The sequence below is a fragment of the Copidosoma floridanum genome, unplaced genomic scaffold, assembly GCF_036245765.1.
Source record: "Copidosoma floridanum isolate Cflo_tuat_1 unplaced genomic scaffold, Cflo_Japanese_pri ptg000030l, whole genome shotgun sequence".
NCBI classification, from domain to species: domain Eukaryota; kingdom Metazoa; phylum Arthropoda; class Insecta; order Hymenoptera; family Encyrtidae; genus Copidosoma; species Copidosoma floridanum.
This window is the reverse complement of record NW_028321907.1, coordinates 35,420,313-35,431,013: the sequence shown is the minus strand read 5'-3', so window position 1 is coordinate 35,431,013 and position 10,701 is coordinate 35,420,313. Positions and strand designations below refer to the sequence as shown.

Genomic DNA, 10,701 nt, shown 5'->3' with positions numbered 1-10,701 from the left:
TGATTTGCAATACTTTACCCTAACCACTGAGTTACGATCGCTGCTAAAAGAGCGGCTGGATTAATTGCATTTTCTTAAAGTGTACTATTGTTTCGTCAATTGTGCAACGGGTCCTGGGCTGGCTTATCTGGCTAAGTTAAACTACGTCTGTGATAGTACTTATGTTGTCAAATAATAAGTCGAATATAAAAAATGGGGACAGAGCCTTGCTGGAAGTATTTTTGTATCAAGAAATATCAATAGCTAGAACGTATTTATTTACAGAATCTATTTTTCACAATTTTTACAACCTCAAAAACAGTTTTGACAAGTTATGTTTATAGTTTTTCATATTAGAAGTATTATTTAATAACTTGAATCTTATAAAGCTCATTTTCATGCCACTATAAATACATTTCTCAAAGTAGAAATAGTCGTCTTATAACAAGAAGAATGATAGCTAACATTAAGGTAGTAATTAAAATATTCCAAAGATGATCATTAGAAGACACAACTTCTACTTGTAGTGTATCAGACGTTTCTAATTGTTCTAGTCTTGAAGATTCACTACTGTTACGATGCCGTAATGTATTCTCTTCAAGTACATCAGTATTCATGGAGTAAATGTTGTGTGTGACGGAGTCTTCAGCCTGTAAAATTTCAAACTAAAACTTTAAAACATATATAGCACTTTGTATAAATTGTAATGAAATGTTATAAAACCTTTAAAGAAATCGTATCCACTAAATGTTGTTCTTCTTTTGTGATAGGTTGTCTGATTTTTTCTTTGGACAGCAGATCTGATATTTTTCCACAATTGTCACAATGCCAGTTCAACGACCTAAAAATAATGGTATGCATGGCTTACTTTTTCAATAAAAATAAATTCAAAATAAGTGTTATCAGATTCAACAACTTTTATAAGACGTATACATTTCTTTTTTTTTTATAAGATTAACCTTGCATGCTTGAGATACACTCAACTAAGTCAGTTTTTTAAAAATATTACTAGTAAAGCGTGAAAAGAAATCATAAAATTTTGATTTATTGGTTCAGTGGTTAGCGTAACAGGCATAGAGAAAACAGTATTTTAGGGGTGGAGCATTCGATTCTTAGAAAATCGCTTCTGCTGGAAGTTGTTAATAATTATTTAATTAAATTAGAAGGTTTCAATCAAGCACTCCACAACGTGAGAGGCAAAGAGACTCACGCGAATCAAGCATCCCATAAAATGAGAGGTAAGGGGACTCACGCTAATCAAGCCAGAGGGACCGCATTCTCTGGCACGCCCATGTCGTTGATCCTGGGTGATGCTAAAAGCGAAAAAAAACGGAGAAGATACCTTGATGCCGTTTTCAGAGTTGAGGGATTAACTGCCGGGTAGGGACTCTAAATAAAGATCCTTCTTTTTCCCAACAGTGTTTATACAGCTACCGATGAGTGATTGTTAAACTAGAATAGCACATTTAGATCGTTTCTAAGTACTTTTTAGCTAGAGTAAGACTAATGTACGTCAGATTAAAGAATGATTCAAATTAAGCGCCTAAAATACGCAGACGTAACACAGTTTTGTCCAATACATGTACAATTTTGTAAAAATAAATCACTACAGCTGATTCCGCTTAATTCTAAAGACTTTTGGGATTCCACGAAAAAAATATAAAAATGCCCGAATAATTCTGTAACCAGATTTAAATTCAGCATCTATGTATAGGTACAAGTGGTGAAATATAGTCCTTTGAAGATTTTTTTTAGTAGATTTGCTGAAAATTCTAATTTTGCTTGATGCTACTGCCTTCGTGGCTTCTGGAGAAAGACTTTAAAACGCAAGAAATATTCCAAAACCAGAATTCAATTTCACAACTAAATATTCGTAAAAGTAGTGAAATGTGATCTGATGTAGTTATTTTTAAGATATGTTAAAAAAGCTGATTTTAATGGATTCTAAGGACTTCTAAGCTTGTGGGGAAACACTTTAAAAAGTTGATTTTAACGTAAAATAATAATTTGAGGCAAACACTACATATACGCGAATATTGAGAAATATAGCCCATTGAGGTTTTTTTTTTTTTTTTTTTCAAATACGATAAATAAAACCAATTTTACTTGGTACTAGGGATTTTTTGGAATTTAGGGGAAAACTAAAAAAAATCTCGGTTCACTCTAAAATTACAATTCAACTAAATGTACAAACATGTGCAAAAATAGTAAAATATAGTCTATTGTAATTTTTTTTCTTTAAGATAAGCTTTAAGAGTCAATTTTTCTTGATTCTAGAGACTTTTTGGCATCTAAGGGTAAATTAAGGGGCGATAAATCTATTCTCAAGCCATATTCAGATTCAGCGGGCAAAAATACATAAGTAAAATGCAGTCTAGTCTGAATGCCAATTTTTTTTATGGAGTTGTGTAATGGAATAATTATTTTCGATAAGTTACTTCAGAGGTAGTTTTTCCGGAAATTATTCTATGGTCGTTCTTTTCAGCTTTCTCTCACCCAATAGATGTACATCTGGGCCAAACAGAAAAACAAGGTATGAATTGTGGTAAAATAAACGAAGAAAAAATATTGTATACTTAGTTGGGTAAAGAGGCTTAGCGAACTTATTACTTTCACAGAGTGCCATGTACAATGAAAGTAAATAAAAAAATGAACAAAATATAAAACTGATAGTTTTCAACGTAAACTGGATTAAAAACAGTCTTAAAAAAGACCTATTGATAGAAAAACAATTAATTTTTTTTAGTCATGTTGTACAACAATATAACGATTTTTAATATTGTGTTGCTTGGAAAAATAATTATATATGTTGATACTTTCTTCTTAATCAGGCGTTCTTTGATTACTAAATTTAAAAAATTACAATTGATTTCAAAATTTTTAACACTAGTCATTATGAATTTAACATTAATTTTTTTAAATTAGGTCACTAATCATAAATCTACTTTTAGAAACTGTATCTTATTTCATGATAATAATGTTTAAGATCTTAAAAATGGGGATACAAATTCAAAAGTATAAATGTGACACGTGCGCGTTGTTCAACACATATATACGTAATTAATACGTGTAGCAGCTTAGTGTAATTCATTAGTTTCTTATGTGGCATGCCCGTATTATTTCGTGGGTTTTCAGACATCACCACTTGTTTGTATTTTATTGCATTAGATAAAGATTACAAATGACATGAGAAAAATCAACTGACATGAGAAATCTCTATCAATAATTCTATAACTAAACCAAACATTAACAAATGCATGGTATATACATACATACGTATATAAAAATAAACATTGGTACATTACGTCACTAGGGCACTAAGTACGAATATGAGCGCCCGAAGGGCACGATTATTGTATGTTGGTGCCCGAGTCGTGTATAATGTTTTTCTTACCAAGGGCGGAAAGTGAAATTTTGCGCCCGTGTGCACACTTTGCGCCCAGTAAATCACTTTGGGCCCTAGGGCAGAAAAGTACTTTGGGCCCGGTGGGCGTATTTTTTGGTAAACATTTTTCTGTATTAAGTTATTTTTCTATGATTTACAACCCAAAACTTTTCAATATGCCATCTGGGCTGCCGTTACGTGTGAAAACTGACAATACATAAATTAAATACCATATGCATTTTTTTTACTGATTTACAGAGATCGGTAGTTAGCTATTAACAAATTTTTTATATTAAGGTAACTTTAGTTTGATTTTTTGTATTTGTCTCCGTTGAGTATGGTAAGATGTTTCAAAAATTTTCATCGTTGCTCGATTAGAATCTATGATATGTGTAATTTCATTACAATTTTAATAACTGGCCAAGTTTTATGTTTCCTCAGTAGATTTACCTATTTTTCTTTTACCTTTATGGGTGTATTTAATGAGTTCTTGTTCGTTAACGATTACTTGTATGGATCATTATTTCACTTTCATTACGTTATAATAGGGTATTTTTTCAATCAACTTACTTTATTTATGAAAAGAATGTTGGCATACCTCAAACATTATTTAGTGTTTTCAACATTTTTTATACAATGTTTAATAGTTGCATGGCTTAGTCAAATTATTAATTTTTTAAAGATGTCATCTTCAAATAAATTGTTAAGTCCCTGTATCTCAGTAAGGATTTGTTGTTATAATTTAATAACGCCTGTGTGCTTATTCTTTTGTACTTGACAAGCTCTTCAGGAATTAAGTCTTTGCTGGGACGGTGTAGTGGATTGAAGTTACCAAACAAAAAAAAAAAAAAAAAGCAAAAACCTACAGATTCGAGAGTCTTCAGCAAAAGTGGGAAGTAACGATCAAAAATTAGAAATAGAGCATCATTACCATTATTTCCTTCATCATATCATAGTTAGCCACATAAATTCCTATTGCACTAAATCTTTTCTTGATGGCTGATACTAAACCTGGTGTCTATATTCCAAAATCAAAGATTGTAAAGAGGGTTTTAAAAACTTGACTTGTTTTGATGAAAATGGATGTATGGGAATTTTTTGATCACTGATTGTTAATTAGATACTCACTTTTGAATCTTAGGGATTAAAGATTTACAGTAAATTTGAAAACTCTATATTTTTTTAATCGAACAACAGTTAACACTTGTGAACCTTTTTATTTATTAGCTTGACTCGAAAAAGTCATAAATTTTTTCTTCAATTACTAGTTTGTTGCAAACTGTAATGAAGCTATTTGCTCAGTTGAGCGATGAATTCCAAACTTCAGGTCTAATAATATTTAATAAATTTGTAAGGAAACGCTAACAAAATACAGTTTTGCTGAATCTTGAAGAAGGTTATGTTACATTTATGATGCATCAATTTATGAAATTCAAAAATAAATACATAGTATGCATCAAAATTTTAATCTAAACTACACATACGTTCATAAGATTTACGTCCTACTATCAAGTTTATGCAGTAGTATTTTTCTAATTCTTATACAACAAAACATAACAACTATGGTTATATTTATTATAAAATCGATAACGTATTTTGTTATTTGTAACACTATAAATAGTTTAGCCTTTTTGCACGTTTTTTTAATTGACAAATTTTTCAGAGCTTTACAGCCCGGCTACATAAAATCTTTATTTTTCGGATGACGAATAACTATCTCTACAAGTTGAGGTAGTGCTATCAGTAACATAGTTATGGTTCAGATATTGATAAAACTGTATGAACTACTTAATTTTAACGTTATAATAACTGAGTTAAGATTTTATGAAGCTAGAGTACCTAAGAACAAAAATACGAACCTAATAGAAACTCACGTATTTCCAGAAATTAAACGCGATATAACTTAAATTACCGTTTGGATCTGAAAAAAATGACAGAAAGAAAAGTAACTGTTTACAGAATAGTTTAGGCACTTGAATGTACCAATTGGGTGTTTACAGTATAAGAAAATTTTTTTTTAATCAGACTCAAATACGTGCTCTAATACAACGCTTTTTTGTCTAATTGATCATAAATGTTTTTTACTAAATATTAGAATTTGAAACTTTATCCACACATTTTCAAGATATAAATGAGAAATAAAATGTACAGAAATCTTTGATTTTTAAAACTTTGCCGGGTATTTTTTTCAATTAAAGTTTTATTTGAATATTGGAATTTTCTCTTGGCAAACAAAGCATTTTTTTGACGTTAGTACAGACTGTTATCAACTAATAAACAAAATGTAATGAAAATTAATTATGAATTTTTACCCAATCTCCCATGAAGAACTATTTTAGTATTTGTTGTTGTACGTTTGACTCGTAAGGTACTAGACAGTAATACCTTAAGTGTCTGGATTCTTGGTTTTCTTAAGTTTCTACAAATGAACGGCTTGATTAATTGGTAACTTCTAATAATTTTTCCTACCTTGAACGTTTTTAAAAGGCTGGTGAGCACTTCGTAGAAAAAAATAGGATTCGCCACATAAACACCATCGCACTGTGGCTACCAAGGTCCCTGAGGCCGAAAAATTCGCTTATAGAGCTTTCGAGCTCGAAAATACTTATTCAACAGAACATTAATAACAAAAATTTTTTTTCTTCTTACATGCTTGTATTTTGTGAGTAAGTATTACGATTTTTCTCGAATATCAATTTAATTTGTGGAGTACTTTCAGTTAGCACATTAAAAACTAATATTTATTATGCTCACTCATACATTACACGCATTCCATATAAATTTACTTTTTTTTTATGAATTTAAAAAAAAGCATTTTTTGCTTTTAGCATGGTACTTGAGACTAAAAAAACTTATTTTAGTTATTAAAGATATGTTATTGTTGAAATAAACGCTTGTATAAGATCATTGATCATAATGGGGCTATGTATTCTTGTTAGTTAGTATCGACATTTTTTTCGCTGCAGGTAGCGTTTTACAAAATTGCTGCACGAATAGCCCCAAAGACGATGGCACTTATCCAACAAAAACTATTCTTTTTAATTATCATATTAGTAAGCTAGAAAAAGCTACTGTAGCTGAAGTAAAAATTTTAGTTATTACGCTTAGTGTATACTGTACATTAAATACTTGCTGTAATTTACTTCTATTGTATAACTACACTTAATTTAAAATTTTTTTTCTCATTATTGTTGTAGATGTAGAATTTTTTTAATAAATAATATTTTTGTTTGCATTAATAATGATGTTTCATAGATATTACTTGATGTTTCCCATTATAAAAATTATGTATGGTTTTGTAATCAAATAAAATTTTCGTAGGATTCCTTGAAATACCTGTAAAAATATGATTAAACATAATTTTCATGGCATATGAACTTATGGAATGTTTATTTAGACTTATTTGCTGTACATAAAAAAAAATTTAACAAGTTATTCTATATTACTTCTGAGTGAAAAAAGTGTATATAAGAGACAGGTAGGTTTCTTGAATAGATGTACAATATAATATAATAAACGTACTTATAAGTTAGGTGTACACGTTATAGAACGAATTTCATATGGTAAATATTTATCTTCAACTACATAGGCTGATACTTCTATGGTTCTCATTGTTTCATAAGTTAGTACAAGTTAAATTTATATACAGATTAGTATCTTGTCAGGAACGATTTGTATAAAACTTTAATTTATAAAGATGTATTAACCTTAAAACAAATTTTTTTCAAGGCATGGAGTAGATCCAGATAATATTAAAGTGCTTCCTTAAAACTATGATTCTGAAATAAAAAAATACCTTGGATCCGATGCTTCAGTAGAGCACCGCTTAATCGTAGAAGAGTGAACACCTGAGATATGAAGTCTTTTCTGGAAAAACGCAACTAAGTAACAAGTGGACCTGATGTATCATTGGTGTAGAAACTGTCAACGTAACCAGCAGGGTCCAACTATGTACGGTAACGAGTTACACCGCAGAAACTCTAAAAGTACCCATGTACTGATAGGTATGGTATGAGTTAGTGATTAGTAAACAGGTGCGGTATCACATCCCACACGTAGTTGGCAAGTATGAGTAGAAAGATTGCTAACGCCAATGCCACAATGCGAGACGACTTTTCGGCACTGATCAGGGTGATCCGCCGCAGCCAGCCATCGAATGGGGCGCACATTTTTCGAGAGTGTGAGACTCGTGTCGAACAGCGTGCGCCTACGAGAAGAAGAGTGGATTCGCATGGAAATGAGCATCTACGTTAACATTTTAGAGACACGCGGAAGAGATGTACCGAATGTGCGCCCACGAGGAAAGAGTGAAAGTGTCCACTATAGCTATACAGCTGAGTACATAGCCAAAGCAAGCGACAATACGAGTTTTTCTCTTTTAACTGCAACCGAGTATATACTGTACATATTTAACTGAGTCTTGCTCTCGCTCTTGTTTCAATTTTATCTTTCAATCACGTTTAATTAAAACGTAGAACTAAATGCTTATAATCATATGCAAATAATTATAAATTATGCAAATTAATACTTATTTTGAAATCCAGTATTATTTTGAAGTAATATTTAGCTTTTTTAAAGGATGGTAGTTCAGCTATAATCACTAATTTATCATTTTTTCTTATCATAATTGTTATTAACAGTAGGACAAGCTCTAGAGGTTATCAATGAATATATGCGATTTGAAGATCTATGTCGACCAACTTTCTAATAACTAGGATGGTTAAGGCTTATGCCACTGCTCGAATTGTTTTTTTATCTAAGGATCGATCCCAACTGTCGGCAGATTTTTTTTTTAATGCGATTTAGTATTCTAGTTTAATTTCTTTTATTTATGTTTCTTTAAATTTATAAATAATGTTGCAAACACTTTTTTTCTGTAAGTCGAAATAAATATATTGTTAACACTAATTCTTTTAAATAATTTATTACAATAATATCAAATATGATGATTACCAGCAAAGTACAACATACATTCAATCATACAAGAATATTTGTCTGCAGACATACATCATATTTTCTGGTTTGTATTTACATTTCTTACAATTTATACTTTTTGGTTACAACCACTTGTAACTTACAATATGGATACCAAAAAATTAAAAGTTTTAAGCTCATACATAATTTTCATTCATTCATAGTGTGTGTGTTTTTTTAAAGAAATGATGAAGCTGTTCTGATTCGATAATATTTTTATTTGACCATACAATAGTTATAATCTTCGGATTATAAACACTCTCGAGTTATCTATTAAGATCGTTTAAAATACTTATCAACAATAAGCACCGCTTTTAATGCCTTAATTTAAAAAATAAAATCTTATTCTTCTGCATCACCCTGATAAGTTACAGTTTCCTTTTTTTATTAATACATTAAGATATGTTGCAAAAAATCCTTATGCCTTAGAAACTTTCCAATTGATTTTATTTAATTATTGATCGACATGCGTTTTATAATACTTTTTGCAGCCTGAAATTAGAAGTAAGTTATATACCTCACTAAGGATTTACAACAGTTTTGAATTTTTACTAAATTGTTTTTTGTTGTGTTTGTTAAATGTTTTTAGTGATAAAAATTTTAACGTACAGTTATTAGCAGTAGACAGACGCAAATGATTTGCCTTGATAATTAAGACAAATAATAAAGTTTAGCTGAGTTGCTCTTACTTGTAATAGTACAAAAAAAAAATCTTTAACTGATAATCAAAGAATCAATCCAGACCAATAAGATCTGTTTTTTATTACTGTTCAGATTTTTGTTCCATAATTTTTAAAGGCATCAAATTTGATATCTACGTAAGCTAATTAAAACTTTGTTTTAGAATCAACGTTTTATAATTACAATTAAAATTGTACATTTAATCAATACAATAAGCCTAGCTACTGTACATAACAATTTTTTACAACAAAAAACGGTAATCAAATGTGTAAAGAGTTTTGTCTAAATTTTCCTGTGCCTTCAGATTTTTCTTTCTTATATTGGATGTTTATAATTTCTTGGAAGTTTTAAAATGTAGGAATTATACTCATATCATAGGAATTGTTTATTATTATGAAATTATGAAATGGCCGTGCCAACAAGAAGTATTGACTCACCAAATTATTCAATACAATTACTATTAAAAAAAAATTTATTCCGACGTATAAAAAAAAGTGTTGCAACATTATTTATAAATTTAAATAAAACGTAAATAAAAAAGATTAAACTATAACAATAAATTGCATTAGAAAAAAAAATTTTGCTGACAGTTTTGATCGATCCTTAGATAACAAAATAATTCGAGCAATGGCATAAACCTTAACCATCTTAGCTATCGGAACATTGGTAGAGATGCATCTTAAGTCGCATATTTTTATTAATAACATCTCGAGATTGTTTAGATCATAAAAATTATGATTAGGAAAAATAACAAATTAGTGGGCATAGCTAAACTGACATGCTGAAAAAAAGCTGAATATTATTTTGAAATAATACTGGATTTCAAAATAAGTATTAACGTACGGGAAAAATAAAAAAAAAAAAAATGTTTTGAAATCAAAAATCCGTGCAAATGATTATGAGCATATATCTCCACGTTTCAGTTAAATAGGATTAATAGATAACATTGAAACAGCAGCGAGAGCAAGAGTCAGTTAAATATATATAGCATATACTCGGTTGCGCACCTCGTAGGTGCACATTCGGTACATCCCTTCCACGTGTCTCTAAAATGTCTGTCTATATGCTCATTTCCATGCGTATCCACTCTTCTTTTCGTAGGTATACACTGTTCGATACGAGTCTGGCCCTCTCGAAAAATGTGCACCTGGTTCGACGGCTGGCCGCGGCGGGTCGCCCCAATCAGTGCCAAAAAGTCGTTTGTAATCGTAGCATTGGCATTACCAATCTCTCACTCATCTCTGTAGTTGGTGAGTAGGTGGCTCTGGCGACTAGGCCAGTAGGCTTTTACGGTAACCCGATAAAAAAAATACATTTCACAACATACGAATTGTTATAGGTGGTGATTTATTAAAAAATTTTTCTACCATTAGAAAAGGTAACTGAGGTTTTTCCCAGCCACGTATACTTTTTTTAAACCAGAAGAAGTTTTTATGTTTGCGGTGAGCAGTACCGATCTGATGAGTGTCAGGTAGTACCACTGGGTGCAAAGTTTAAAATGTATACTGGGCACGACATGTAAAAATCTAATTTATGAAAATGATCGTAATTAATAAAAAAGACACCTCGATCGGTAGCATGCTGTCATTCAGGCTTTATTATAGTTCTCTCTTCTACTAGCTTGCTTACCGTGCTTTTATTACTCCATTCAAAGCCTTGTCAAATGAAAATAAATGAAGACA

The 10,701-nt window shown here is 30.5% G+C and overlaps 1 protein-coding gene across 7 annotated transcripts in view; it reads right to left on the bottom strand.

The window, feature by feature from the left end:
• Positions 1-289: 289 nt before the first annotated feature.
• Positions 290-10,701, bottom strand: part of LOC106639574 (ubiquitin-conjugating enzyme E2 J1) — a 297,619-nt gene continuing 287,207 nt past the window's right edge. For 5 of the 7 annotated variants that reach the window (XM_014353265.2, XM_089596643.1, XM_089596642.1 and 2 more), the window contains 2 exons: positions 703-820; positions 290-644 (listed from right to left, as the gene is read on the bottom strand). In XM_014353265.2, the coding sequence (XP_014208751.2) occupies positions 399-644; positions 703-820 (364 nt within the window). In that variant the 3' untranslated portion in view covers positions 290-398. The remainder of the gene's footprint in view (positions 645-702; positions 821-10,701) is intronic. The other 2 variants (XM_089596640.1, XM_014353266.2) reach the window with 2 other exon arrangements.